The following is a 15,653-nucleotide window of genomic DNA, read 5'->3' as shown; positions in this document are numbered from 1 at the left end:
TCTTGGTGGAGTAATAAGCATGAATAAACATATTTCTTGGGAAATAAATTGAGATGATCAGATAAACACGTATGTATAGTTACACAAAGGCGTGACCTTGATGAAAAGACCATGTGCCTGGGAATCAGAGGACCTGGCCTCTAATCCCTACGCTGCCATTTGCCTGCTGTGGGACATCGGGCTAGTAACCTGACTTGTCCGTTCTTATCTTTAAAATGAGAATTCAATATCAGTTCTAGTACTAGAACTACTATTTAGACTGTAAGTCTCATGTGGGACAGAGTCTATGTGCAAACTGATTTTCTTCTCCCTACTACAAAATGAATCTCCATTTCACAGCTGAGGAACAGAGTCACAGAGAAGCTAAGGACTTACCCAAGGTCACACAGTAGATAAGTATTAGGGCTAGGATTAGAACCCATGTCCTCTGACTCTCTAGCCTGTGCTCCTTCCACTAGGTAGTGTGGCTTCTCTTCAAATTCTCAATGAAATGATGCCGTTCAAGTCCTGAAAAAATTCTGTCACTAAGTCCAACTACGCATCACTACTTACATTACATATTTTAGATAGGTGTATCTCAGGATATGGCTATGGCAGGCTTCTTGAAATTGCAGCTGTACCATAGGGTATATTTTCCCATAGACTAAGATGTAATTACTTAGGTTCTCTTCCAAAATCAACATAATATGACCACCAAGTCCTTCAGGTTAGTGAAAACTGCACTTTGGATCACTCTACATTTTCAAGACTTCAGGACTTTTTGGACCCCACACCCCCTAAACATGGCTTCCTCTCCCCCATTCTCAGGCCTACTCCATCTTTCCCAGTACTTTGTTTTGGAAGGGCGAAGTCAAATCCACCACTCTTTCCGATATTCTCCACATTCTATCTGCATTGTGTGAAAAACATACCCTAACAGTGATCTATCCTAACCACATAGTCAAAACATGTTTTATAGGTTTCTCTTCTAGAATCTGCCCCACTTGAACCTTACAGATCAGTGAAAATTACACGGAGCATCAATCAATCATATTTATTGAGCTTATTGAGTGCAGAGCACTGTACAGTGAGCTTGGAAAGGTACAATACAGCAGAGTTGGCAGATGCAATCCCTTCCCACAGGGAACTGAAACTTCTACTCGAACAAAGGGTGGCCATCTGTGTTTCATAGCTGCTCTTAGTTGATCTTTTTATGGTATCTGTTAAGCTCTTACAAAGTGGCAGGCCCTATACTAAGCTCTGGGATAGATCCAAGTTGATCAGGTTGGACACAGTCCCTATCCCACATAAAGCTCAGAGTCTTAATTCCTATTTTAAAGTTGAGGTTACTGAGGCACAGGGAAATTAAATGACTTGCCCAAAGTCTCACACCGCAGACTAGTGGCAGAGTCGGGATCAGAACCGATGACGTCTTTACTCCCAGACCCATGTTCTATCAACTAGGTCACACTGCTTATCAGTAATTTTCTTAGTAATCGAAGATGATGAGGCTGACAGGGAGATCCCCGAGAACAGGTCTGGCTGAAAGGAAAGACGCAAGACCTATATTCCCTTTGCACTCTGTACACCTACAGATCATTTTTCTTCAATCTGTTCTTGCATCATAAGCATAAAGTAAGATGGGTGTGGTGCTCTGAAAGGCTAGAGTTTGTGCTTGGTGAGGTTCCTCAGTTTCCTCATCTGTAAAATGAAACATTTTTCATTTTCATTTTACAGATGAGGAAACTGAGAAACCGACAAGTCAGGTAATTAGCCTGGGGTTCCACAACAGGCAAATGGCAGAGTAGGGATTAGAGGCCAGATCCTCTGACTCCCAGGCCCATGGTCTTTTCACCAAGGTCATGCTTTGTGTAACTATACTTACGTGTTTATTTGATCCCCTCAATTTATTTCCCAAGAAATGAATTCATTCATGCTTATTATTCCACCGAGAAGAAGGAATTGACTGTTTTATTTTGGTGGGTTTTAGGGCACAAAAGAATCACTAATATTCTCCACAGCATAAGACCTTTGCCTTGGGAATGGTTGGAGAAGTTCCAGGATCAGTTATAGGAATGCACTTTTATTTTCCTCACTCTAGTGATGGTGGTTTGTGGTGAGCCATCTACATTTTCTTGTCTGGTCACCGTATGATGACCAACAGCACACACTGGGTGATGGCTGGGCAATCAATCAACCACTGATATTTATTGAGTGCTTCTTTTGTGCATAACACTGCACTAAGCACTTGGGAAAATACAGATGCAGACTATGCCACGGGGACCCTTTTCCTTGCCAGGTACTATTAATTATGCCATGCGTAAGCCTGGCACTTATTTTGGCCATTAAAATCAGAGAGAGGCAGACATTTAGCATGGCGTAGTGAATAGAGTGCAGGCGTGGGTTCTAAACTGAAATAAGCTCATGAAAATGTCCCCTGTGACGAAGTTTTGGAAGAGTTACAGTGGGTGGAGAATGATGAAGAAGAATAAGAAATATAGACCTGAAAAACCTTCTTTAGATTTCATAATTTTTTATGGCATTTGTTAAGTGCTTACTATGTGCCAGACACCATACTAAGCACTGGGTAGAAAGCTAATCTAGTTGAACATGGCCCATGTCCCACTTGGGGCTCTCAGTCTTGATCTTCATTTAACAGATGAGGAAACTGAAGCAAAGAGAAGTTAAGTGACTTTCCCAAGGTCACACAGCAGACAAGTGATGGAGCGAGGATTTGAACAACTGTTCTCCTACTCACAGGCTGGTGCTCTTTCCTCTAGGCCATTCTACCCCTCATTCTTCTCTGCTTCACTGAGAAGCAGTGTGGCTCAGTGGAAAGAGCCTGGGCTTCGGAGTCAGAGGTCATGAGTTCGACTCCCAGCTCTGCCACTTGTCTGCTGTGTGACTGTGGGCAAGTCACTTAACTTCTCTGTGCCTCAGTTACCTCATCTGTAAAATGGGGATTAACTGTGAGCCTCACGTGGGACGACCTGTTTACCCTGTATCTCCCCCAGCACTTAGAACAGTGCTCAGCACATAGTAGGCGCTTAACAAATACCAACATTATTATTATTATTATTATCTTCAGCTGCACTCAATCTGTGCCCCTAAATGCCCCTACTTTGAGGGCTAGGGTAAGGTGATCATCTTAAGCAAACTAGCCAGTTCCTCTGTGTAACCTTCAAAAAGGTTTCAGCTTCTAAACAGATTGATAATACATATGTTAGTTGGTAACTTAACGCACTGATTTCATATCGGAAAGTCTATAGATTTTTTCTTGTGAAATTGCCAAGGCTTCACCAACAGCCCATGAGATCATGGAATTTGAAATCACTCCATTTATTCACCCTTCCCTCTGCCCCACAACTCCTAAGTATATAGCCATAAATTATTTATAGTTTTTACATAGTTATATTAATATTGTCTGTCTCCTCCTCTAGACTGGAAACTCATTGTGAGCAGGGAACATGTCTATCAACTCTGTTATACTGTACTAGAGTGTAAGCCCGTTGTAGACAGGGATTGTCTCTCTTTAATAATAATAATCTTGGTATTTGTTAAGCGCTTACTATGTGCAGAGCACTGTTCTAAGCGCTGGGGGAGATACAAGGTAATCAGGTTGTCCCACATGAGGTTCACAGTCTTAATCCCCATTTTACAGATGAGGTAACTGAGGCCCAGAGAAGTTAAGTGACTTGCCCACAGTCACAGAGCTGACAAGTGGCAGAGCCGGGATTTAATAAGGTTGGTATTTGTTAAGTGCTTACTATGTGCAGAGCACTGTTCTAAGCACTGGGGGAGGTACAGGTTAATCAGATTGTCCCACATAAGGCTCACAGTTAATCCCCATTTTACAGATGAGGGAACTGAGGCACAGAGAAGTGAAGTGACTTGCCCAGTCACACAGCTGACAAGTGGCAGAGCTGGGATTTGAACCCATGACCTCTGACTCCCAAGCTCCGGCTATGTTTTTAAGTTCCTTGGTTGAATTACACGTCAGTTCAACATTAGACATGGATCAAGAGAAAAACTAGGTTTTATGTGCTCTAGCAGATGAGTCCAGCTTTCATCAGGGAAATTCTTTAAGAGAAATCCTACTTGTCTTACCTATTGACTATTTTTGGGTACAGTCCGATATAACAGAGGTGGTAGGCAGAAACCCTGCCTACAAGGAGCCTACCGTCTTCAAGGGGACACAGACGTTAAAATAATAATCGTAATAATGATGGTATTTGTTAAAGACTAACTGTGTGCCAAGCACAGTTCTAAGTGCTGGGGTAGATACAAGGTAAACAGGTTGTCCCACGTGGGGCTCACAGTCTTAATCCCCATTTTACAGCTGAGGTAACTGAGGCACAGAGAAGTTAAGTGATTTGCCCCAAGTCACAGAGCTGATAAGTGGCAGAGTCGGGATTAGAACCCATGACCTCTGACTCACAAGCCCATGCTCTTTCCATTAAGCCATGCTGCTTCTCTAGATTAATAAAACAGGTAAGGGATATGATAATAGATTAGGGATAGGGGAAATAGGAGAGTAGAAAACTAGTCTGATAAATCCTGTGAGCCTGGGGTGAGTATCAAAATGCTTATGGGGATAAACAGTCAAGTTCATAGTCAATGCCGTGGAGAGGATGGCTAGGGGAAATGAAGGGTTTAGTCTTAAGGCCTCTTGGAGGAAGTGTGATTTTAGGCAGGTTTTGAAGGTAGGGAGAGTGGTGGACTCTCAGGTATGAAATGGGAGGGAGGTCCAGGCAGGAACGAGGGAAGGAGAAAATAGTTGACGTGGGATAAATGACAGTGAGAAACCGTGACTAGGTTTGCACTGGAGCAAAGTGTGCAGTCTGGGATGTAGTGGGAGAGGAGCAAGTCTAATTGAATCCCGGCTCTGCCACTTGTCAGCTGTGTGACTGTGGGCAAGTCACTTAACTTCTCTGGGTCTCAGTTACCTCATCTGTAAAATGGGGATTAAGACTGTGAGCCTCACATGGGACAACCTGATTACCCTGCATCTACCCCGGCACTTAGAACAGTGCTCTGCACATAGTAAGCGCTTAACAAATACCAACATTATTATTAGTATTATTAAGTAGAAGGGAAAGAGAGAGAGAGGAATGACTACCTTAAAGCATGTGGTGAGTAATGGTTGTTGTTTCTAAGTCATATATACAAATATACAGGTATAATAATGTTGGCATTTGTTAAGCAGTTACTGTGTACCAAGCACCATGCTAAGCACTGGGGTAGATACATGGTGATGAGGTTGTCCCACGTGGGGCTCAAAGTCTTCATCCCCATTTAACAGATGAGGGAACTGGGTCACCGAGAAGTTAAATGGCTTGCTCAAGTGTCAAACAGCAGACAAGTGTTGGAGTCGAGATTAAAACCCATGTCCTCTAACTCCCAAGCCCAAGCTCTTTCCACTAACCCATGCTGCTTCTCTTGCTTCCTTGTACGGGCATATATACATATATCTAAGTTACCATACACACACACACACACACACACATGCATACGTATGTACATATAGATGTACAGAGATGTATATTTATGTGTATATATATATATATATATATAATCATACATATGGTTTAGACAGCAACAACTGCCTTCTACTCCACCCTTCCTTCAATGGGACTGACAGTCTAACAGATGCATATATACTTCTTAGACTATGAGCCCCACCTGAGACAGGGACTTTGATATGATGGCAATATAGCTATCCTAGCACTTGCACAGTGCTGAGCACCTAGCACTTAGCAAATAATCACAGCGAAGTCTTATTTATGACATCATCTACCCAGGTCTCATATCCCCATCGTCCGGTCCCCACCACTGGGACAGAAATAGGAAGTGATTTATCCATGGCTTCCTCAAGGTTCCAGATTGTAAGAGGAGATATATCAAGAACAGCCTTTCTTCCTGCTCAGAGCCCAGGGTCTTTAGGATTGGATACTTGAAAAGGACACGCAGGAGACATTTTAAATAAAAGGAAATTTGAACATTTAATAGCTAGATACACTAAGTATTGCTGTAGAAAGAAGGATGTGTATTTCTCTTCTGCTGCATAATAAATCCAAGTCAAATACTCTGTATGAAGCACAACAAGTGGAATTAAGTTATTCCCTGAAAAAATGTTCACGGGAAAAGTAGATCTGATTTCCGAATGAATAATCTAAAAGTGTCAGGAATTCCTTAAGCAACTGCCATTTAAAAGCATATTTTTAGAAGAGCTTTTAATGGACCTGGCACATAGTAAACACTTAACAAATTCTCTGATTATTATTACTAATGGAGAACAAATTTCACTCTACTGCAATATCTGCCTAAAATGGGGAACGTGTATACCCACTCTGTTGTCTTTCCTTAACACTTAGTACAGTCCTCTTCATACAGTAAGCACTCAGTAAATACCAATGATCAAATGATAATCACTGCGAGAATTAGACACACAGTACACACACACAGTAATTAGACACACACAGAGTAAATGGGGATTAAGACTGTGAGCCCCACGTGGGACAAACTGATTCCCCTGTGTCTACCCCAGCACTTAGAATAGTGCTCTGCACATAGTAAGCACTTAAAAAATACCAACATTATTATTACTTGACACTTAATACAGTCTTCTGCATACAGTAAGCACTCAATAAATACCACTGATTGAACGATAATCATTATTACCAAGAATTAGACACAGTCTACTGGGTCAGCGTGTCTATTGGCTCACATTCTAAGAACCATGGCAAGTCCTTGCCAAGGAAGCAAGGGATTGCCATCAAAGTAGGGAATCTAACATTATTCTTGCAATTCCCGCTGTTACTGTCTTGTAGTTTTCTGGTCCTGATTTTGCTTCTAATAACGGTGCCAATGAGTTTGGACTTATCCCTGTGCAAATAATAGTCACAGTCCTCAGGTAGGTCCAAATTTTACCTCGATCAAATGATGCAACAAATAGATGAGATGAGGGGTTAGGATTATATCTTTGCTGTCAATCGGTGACCATTACGAATTTATTTTCAGCTGAACGAGCCAGGGAAATGTAATTAAACACATGGTTGATAACTATAGCCAAGTGTGCTGCTCAGAGGAAGGATAGATACTTTAAGATTCCAGGCACTGTTATTACACATCTTTTGTTGGAAACTGTATACACTTCACAATTTTGAACCTCTTGTGTGTTTCCTCATATTTTCAATCAAATTATTACATACTAGAAATATGCATAAGGGAAATTATTCTACACATTTTATGGTGTGCTGTTGCTTGTAGCAGTAATTGAAGTACCTTTTCCACTTATGAAAGTACTAATTTTATTTGTTTTTATTGCTTTTCTAGATGCAATTATTTATTTAGTGTGCTTTGGCTTTATTAAATTATGTTTACTATAGGAACATCATAAAAATGTATGAAAACAACACATCAGCCCAGCCAGCCCAGTGACCTGTATTGAGAAATCTAGTGTTATTTTTCATATCCAAACATAATGGAATAAAGTAAGAATAAACAGATAATCTACACCCCAAAACAATGCAATTTTGAAATAACATAATAAAACACCTGGACAATATGATTTCATAAATCTTGGTTCTAAAATTTACATGAGTTGGGTGTTGGGTGGCTATTTTAGGACACATGGTATTTCTAAATGAAAACATTATAACATCAAATATAATTAAACCAAAAAAAAAAACCCCAATGCAAACAGGTTTTTAGTTGGGACTTGAGAAATTGAGTTTGCAAAAGCTATGTAAATATTTGTGACAGAAGAAAGCAAAGCAAAACTGTTTCCAGCCTAAGACTTTCCATAACTTTAAAATTCTGCAGTGATCAGCCCTCATTTGTAAGGTTATTTTCTGGCTTCAGGCCCTAAATCAGCGGCTAGTTGCAATATTAGAATATTATTCAGTTCTAGTGTGGCTAGGCAGCTTAGTCTGTGTTACTAATGCTGTAAGCACGAATGCAGTTTTTCAACAGAATAAGACCTATTTCCCTCTCCATACCTCTTTTCAAACCTTAATTTAAGAAAATAAAAATTTCACTGAGTAGATGTCATTTTCTGCTATATCACAAATTCAGTGATAAAATGAAGCCAGTTATCAACTAGAAACATCCCCAAGGAATACTGAACCTCAACAAGAATGATTCTTTTGAAGTACAACCAGAAAGCGAGACTGACTTCTGACTACTCGAAACCGTGAAAAATGTCCAGAGCAGGTGTCTATTCAAGTTTTCCACCTGACAGCCCAGGAGTACTTTGGCTGGATCTGATCGAGTGAAAAAGATTCCTGGCAAATTCTTGATGGCTGAATTGGTTCCCTCCCTTGTTTCACTTCATATCCATCTATTCCGCTGAATTGAGGGCACTTTACCAGGTAGAAGTTCCTAATTGATGGTTTAGTACGAGTGCGTAGAACTGTGCTCTGCACACAGTTAAGCGCTCAGTATATATGATTGATTGGCCACTTGTTCACCCCCTTTCTCCACCTCTCCACTTCTATATAGATGAAAAGCATAGGGGCTGTAAAAATCTCCATCTAAACAATTTTGTCCTGAGGGAAATGTTTGCCTCATTCAACTCAGCCTGAACATAACTGAACAGCTAATGAAACCAGATTAAGAGTATCAAGGAGTTGTGGACATATTGGGAAAATATATTTGGAATCAGACTGAAATCAACCGTGAAGAGTGCCTTTCATTTATGCAGCAGGCATGCATCGTCCACATTGCATCTTCACAAATCTGTGATGATGATGATAATACAAATAATAAAAATAATAGCAATGATGATTGTGGTATTTGTTAAACACCTGCTATATGACAAGTACTGAGTTTTTTGCCGAGCCCAGTGTTCAAGAAAAATTGGTATTTTGGTGCTCACCCAGGGTCCAGTGCTATATGTTTGCACAACCATTTCTCACACATAGTGATGCTGCAACCAGGCAAAATGTTCACTGGCAACCTTCATTCATCCCCGCTTCCCAGCCCCACAGCACTTACGTACATATCTGTAATTTATTTATTTATATTGATGTTTGTCTCTCCCTCTAGACTGTGATTTCATCGTGGGCAGGGAATGTGTCTATTTATTGTTATATGATACTCTTCCCAGTGCTTAGTACAGAGTTCTGAATACAGTAAGTGCTCAATATAAACAATTGAATGAAAGTAGAATATTTTCTAATTCAGTCATCATGTTCTAAGCAAAAGAAATAGTGAAAATCTACATTCTGGCAGAGTTAAGTGAACCACTATAAAGAATGAATTTTCTGGCCTAGTGGAACTTACATGAGACTGGAAAGGCAAGGAAAACTTTGTTCTAAATTCAGCTAGGACACTGGCCTGCTGGGTGATCTTGAGTAACTCTTTTAACCTTTCTATTCTCCAGATCCTTCTTCTTTAAAATGGGAAGAAAATTCTTGCTCTACCCCTTCTAAGATTGTGAGCCTCATTTGGGACAGATTGGACTTTTTCTGATTATCTTGTAGAAATTCCAGTGTAGAGCATATAGCAAACAATAAATGTGATAATATTACTATTCTTGGCAGAAATCTTGATCATAGAATAACTAATACCATCAAACATGATACACTCAGGTCTGTCACAATGCATATTTTCATTATACCTTTGGGCTAGAATATTGTTTTAGAATTAGGGAGCTTTCAGCCCACAAAATGAGTCCATCTGCATACAACACAGTGCAATTTCGGAAGAAACGGTGCATCGGTGCATCGTCAGGTATGGTGAACGTTACAACACAACCTTTCCGTGATACACACCTTCTGTATTATAGAACTGGATGTATATTGGTCCTTAAAGTGAAGTAACAGACAGGAACAGTGATGAAAATCCTCTGCTTCAGTGAAACCACATGAAGATGAATGTTTGCTAGAAGAGAATTCTCCCTGACAGTGATACCATCTTGAAAATAAAAAACATCACTCTCTCTCTTGGTATAAACAGGTACACACACAAAAGTAGATATTATTTGTATATATAAAAGGATGATGATATAGTCTCTCATTGAAAACCATAGATCAGCCTTGGTCCCGATACTTGTTTTGTCACCAGACTACCTGTTTCGTTTTGTTCTGTTCTGCTTTGCTGTCTTTCTCCCCCTTTTAGACTGTGAGCCCATTACTGGGCAAGAATTGTCTCTATCTGTTGCCGAATTGTACATTCCAAGCGCTTAGTAGAGTGTTCCGCATCTAGTAAGTGCTCAATAAATACTATAGAATGAATGAATACTTCAAGCCTGAGAATCTCTGCAAAGGAATTGCTGTTTTGTTAGTTTTTTTCTTTTTCTTTTTTTCGATGGTATTTATTAAATGCTTTCTATGTGCCACATACTCTACTAAATGCTATGCCAGGCACAAGATTGTCAGGTTGGACACAATCCTTGTCCCACATGAGGCTCACAGTCTTAATCCTCACTCTACTGATGAGGTAACTGGGGAAAAGAAAAGTTAAATGACTTGACCAAGGTCACACAGCAGACAAGTGGCAGATCTGGGATTAGAACAAGGTCCTCTGACTCCCAGGCCCTTGTGGCTTAGTGGAAAGAGCACAGGTTTGGGAGTCAGAGGTCGTGAGTTCTAATGCCGCCTCTGCCACTTGTCAGCTGTGTGGCTTTGGGCAAGCCACTTAACTTCTCTGTGGCTCGATTACCCCATCTGTAAAATGGAGTAAAGTGGGCCTGTGAGCCCCACGTGGGACAACCTGATTATCTTGTATCTACCCCAGCGCTTAGAACAGTGCTTAGCACATAGTAAGTGCTTAACAAATGCCATCATTATTATTATTCTAGGCCACACTGCTTCGTTGCTTTTCACAGAGTCACTCACCCTCTCACTTCCCCACAAACCATGTGTCTGCTGGGGCACAGAGCACAACAAGGAATTAGGCAGGTAAATGGGCATCTCTTAGTCAAGTGCGTATAATGTGCAATTGCTCCTAAAATGCCTGTAGCAAACTGCTGATGCTAAGCATAATAATAATAATGCTGGTATTTGTTAAGCGCTTACTATGTGCAGAGCACTGTTCTAAGCGCTGGGGTAGACACAGGGGAATCAGGTTGTCCCACGTGGGGCTCACAGTCTTCATCCTCATTTTACAGATGAGGTAACTGAGGCACAGAGAAGTTAAGTGACTTGTCCACAGTCACACAGCTGACAGGTGGCAGAGCTGGGATTCGAACTCATGAGCTCTGACTCCAGAGCCCATGCTCTTTCCACGGAGCCACGCTGCTTCTCAAAGGCTGTTGTCCTGGTAGCATTTGAATCCATACCCTTTGGGCATTTGCCTGTTTACTTGTTTTGATGCCTGCCTCCCCCCTTCTAGAATGTGTGCCCATTGTGGGCAGGGATTGTCTCTGTTGCTGAATTATACTTTCTAAGGGCTTAATACAGTGCTCCGCACACAGTAAGTGCTCAATAAATATGATTGAGTGAATGAATTTGGTAATCAGCCTGCCCTCAGCTCCGCAGTTCTTACATAGTTTTCCTATATTATTTATTCATATCATCAATGGTATTTATTGAGCATTTACTGTTGCAGAGCACTGTATTAAGTGCCCAGGAGAGCCCACTACAGCAGAGTTGGTAGACACCTTCCTTGCCCGCAGTGAGATTACAGAATAGACATTTTAATGTCTGTCTCACCCTCTAGACTGTAAGCTCACTGTGGGCAGGGAACGTGCTTATCAACTCTGTTGTATTTTGACTCTCCCAGGCACCTAGTAAAATTTTCTGCACATGGTAAGCATTCAATAAATACCACTGATTGATAGAGGAGGTGGACATTTGTCCACTGTGTGACCTTGGGCAAATCACTTCACTTCTCTGAGCCTCAGTTACCTCATCTGTAAAATGGGGATTGAGACTGTGAGTCCCACGTGGGATAGGGACTGTGTCCAACCTGATTTCCTTGTATCTAACCCAGCGCTTAGTACAGTGTCTGGCACAGAGTAAGCATTTAACAAATACCATAAATATTATTATTACCTTCACCACTCACATCAGCCAGCATAATTTTCCTGATCTTCTCCCAGAATGCCCTAGGTGATTCTTATAGAATCCTTCACCTTTTGGGGCAGAGACCCAGAAGGCAGTCCCCAGTTTGCAAAGCCAGGAATAAAACCCTGGTCTTCCAATTCCCAGAGCTATGCTCTTTTTGTTCTTTAATGTTCTTTTATTTTAAACGGTATTTGCTAAGAATTTACTATGCGCCATTTGTCTGCTGTGTGACTTTGGGCATGTCACTTCCAAGAGCGTCATCTGTAAAATGGAGATTAAAATTGTGAGCCCCACATGGGACAACCTGATGCCCTTTTATCTACATCAGTGCTCAGAACAGTGCTTGGAGTAAGTAAGTGCTTAACAAACACCATCATCATATCCCACCTCAACTGCTGCACTGGCCTCCTTGTTGTTCTCCCAGACTCTCCCCTCTCTAGTCCATTCTTCAATCTACTGCCTGAATCATTTCTCTAAAAAAAAGCATTCAATCCACAACTCCCCACTCCTCAAAAAACCTTCTCTGATTGCCCATCCATCTATCAAATGGAAACTACTTACCATTGTTTTTAAGACATGCAATCAGCTCCCCCAAATATTTTAGATGACAGTGTGGGCAGTTGGACATTAAAATGATTAAATAATAATAATGATAATAATGATGGAATTTGTTAAGTTCTTACTATGTGCCAAGCACTGTCAAACGTGGAGATTGAAAGGACAGAGGGGATTTGGAGGACTACAAATCTTCTGGGCCCACAGTTCCAGAGACAAATCATCTGTAACGTGTATTGTGTTCATGTTTTGCAGCCAAAAATTACGGAGGAAAATCTAACTTATGCTGAACTGGAGCTGATTAAGCCACACCAAGTGACCAAAGGCAGTCCCACCAATACGGTTTATGCTCAGATCCTCTTTGAAGAAAACAAGCTGTAACCTCACATTTGTTCGTGCTTTATGTAAATGTTGTATTTAATACTGACCATGCTGTTATTTATGAAATTGCAAAAACAAAGGCCTTATTTTTTTACTGCACTTCTATATCTTCTGGAAACTCTTGCTAGTTTGATTTAAAAGATGGAAGCAGGCACAAAATTAGCCTCTGAAAAATAACCAGGAGAAATACTCACAGAGTGAATCCCCTGTAAGACGCATGATTGCTCCAAACTCTCACCAGTGGTCTTTTTCAACATCTTTAAGCAAGAAAGATCGGCTTTCTTTTGTGTTTTTCTTTTTTTTTTCCCCAAGCCAGGGCCTTAATGTCTTCCGTGGTACTTTCTAAATGGTGAGACTATATTGCTTACATTTCCTGTATGCAATGTTCTCAATCCTGTAACCTACAAGTAGAGGCACTGTTGATGCATATTAAAGCATCAGATAGTTGATAAATAATATTGATTCTAAGAGGATCAGATAAGGTTGACATAGGATCTAGTAGCTACTAAGGTCATGTTCAAATATTTACTTAAGATATTGTCCATTGTTCTGAACACATCCAGCAACCTTCATGAATAACACTCAGAGAACCAACAGCCTTTAGAGCAGTGCTTCCTAACTGGTGCTGGGTGGTATTCTGGTGACGTTTGGTTGGATTCTGGCCACGCTGGTTGGCTTCAAGACGTACCTTTGCATTTTTCATACTGTCATCTTTGATTTCACACATGTACAAGTGTGCTCCCAAGCTGAGGATAGTGCTCACATGCCCAAAATACTGGAATTTGGGAGCATTCCTGTTGAAATCCAAGACGGCAACCACCGAAATGGGAAACATTTAGGCAGCATGGGTTTAATGAGCAAGACGTTGGGTGGGAGCTAGGAAGAGCAGATTTGATTCCCATTCTTCACAGGGACTCATTGTGTGACCTTTAGGCAAGTCTTTCTTTTTTTCTGGTCCTTGATTTTTACCTTCTGTAAAATGGGTATAGCACCACCCACGTCACAGCTGTGGGCAAGGAATGTGTCTGTTTATTGTTATATTGAACTCTCCCAAGGGTTTAGTATGTTCTGCTCACAATAAGCACTAAATAAATGCAATTGAATGAATGAAGGTCTGAGGACAAACATATTAATGTTCTGGAAAATCCTTAGATATCTTTGGATGAGAGAGTCCATATAAATATGACATATTACTATTTGTATGCTAAAATTGTTTTCATGCCCCCTTTGAAAAAATGTGTGATTTCTGTTTATAGTCACTTTGAGCCAAACCTCCTTTACCAGCATCTTGTGATTATTCTGTGAGAGAGGATGGTAGAATATGGAATCAAGAGCTGGGATTTTAATTCTAGAAAAATTAATTCCTGAAAATGATGGTCCTAAAATCTGGACTCTCCACATGATATTTTCTGATGCTTATGTAAACGGAGCTTATCAGCTATGTAACGATCTATGTATATAGTGTAAATATATGTATAATGCACCCATCTTTACGTCTCCTTCAGTGCTTTCCTTATTTACACAAGAGAATGAAAACAAGTCACCCTACTTTCAAGATCTCAATAATGGTTCCTGGCCATTGGAATAAAGCCTAAGGGAATTTATCCAGGAATTTGGAGAACTATATAACTTCAGGTTGACTATTTACCATATCACAAAATATACACTACGTTACTTCTCTACTTAGTTTAGATCATTACCTTTTTTGTTAGCTAAATTTAAATAAAGGATACCAACTCACTAAGAAAGGTGATTATGATTTTTCTTTCGTCTGCTCTCCTACGTACTTAGTATAGTCCTCTACCCACAGTTGGTGTTTAATAAATGTTTTTGATTGCTACCATATAGCTCCAATCATCTAACAAAAATACGCTTATTTTTATTATTATTGGGATTTTTTTAACCAGCATGTTGTAGTGTATAGAGCATGGGCTTCGGATTCAGAAGATCATGAGTTCAAATCCCATTTCTGCCACTTAGTGTGCAACCTTGGGCAAATCACTTCACTTCACTTACTTCATCTATAAAATGGAGACTGAGACCATGAGTTCCACATGGGACAGGGATTGTGTCCAATCTAATTTTCTTGCACTCACCACAGCACTTAGTATTGTGCCTGGGACATAGTAAGTGCTTAACAAATACCATAATTATTATGAATTATTACGTTGAGCACTGTTCTAAGTGCTGCATTAATCAAATTCGACACAGTTCCTGTCTGACAGTCTAAGTAGGAAGGAGAACAAATATCAAATCCCCATTTTACAGATCAAGAAACTGAGGCCCAGAAGGGTTAAGTGGCTTGCCCTAGGTCAAACGGCCACCAAGTTGAGGAGCCAGGATTAGAACCTAACGCCTCTGACTCTTGAGCCCGTGCTCTTTCCACAAGGCCATATCACTCCTCTTGTCTTGTTTTCTTATAAAATGCATCATTTGGGAGCCAGTTTCTCATCTCATTCCATTTCCTATAGAGTTCTTTCAGGCTGTGAGGAGAGGCAACATTAAAACTCAAGTCTTTTGTAGAGCAGCCGTTCATCATGTTTGAAAAGAGGAAGGGGAAGTGTGTATTGCGGAAGCCTTGCAAATGTAATAAATTCAGGGATCCAGCTATTCCCCTTGACCTAGGCATTTTGTATGAAGAGATGGGAAAGGAGCTAGTGGTGGAAACACAAAAAAAACTTTGCCGTGGGTTACCACGGTAGACTGTCAGTTTTTTGTTGGCAGGGC

The 15,653-nt window shown here is 40.6% G+C and overlaps 1 protein-coding gene across 1 annotated transcript in view; it reads left to right on the top strand.

Annotated features, from left to right (window-relative positions):
• The window catches only part of VSTM4 (V-set and transmembrane domain containing 4), a 115,886-nt gene extending 101,212 nt beyond the window's left edge, over window positions 1-14,674 (top strand). The window contains exon 8 of the mRNA XM_029059200.2: window positions 12,801-14,674. Coding sequence (XP_028915033.1) covers window positions 12,801-12,926 — 126 coding nt within the window. The 3' untranslated portion in view covers window positions 12,927-14,674. The remainder of the gene's footprint in view (window positions 1-12,800) is intronic.
• Window positions 14,675-15,653: the final 979 nt, after the last annotated feature.

The sequence above is a fragment of the Ornithorhynchus anatinus genome, chromosome 3 (assembly GCF_004115215.2).
Source record: "Ornithorhynchus anatinus isolate Pmale09 chromosome 3, mOrnAna1.pri.v4, whole genome shotgun sequence".
Taxonomy (NCBI): Eukaryota; Metazoa; Chordata; class Mammalia; order Monotremata; family Ornithorhynchidae; genus Ornithorhynchus; species Ornithorhynchus anatinus.
This window is presented reverse-complemented; position numbering and strand designations above follow the sequence as displayed.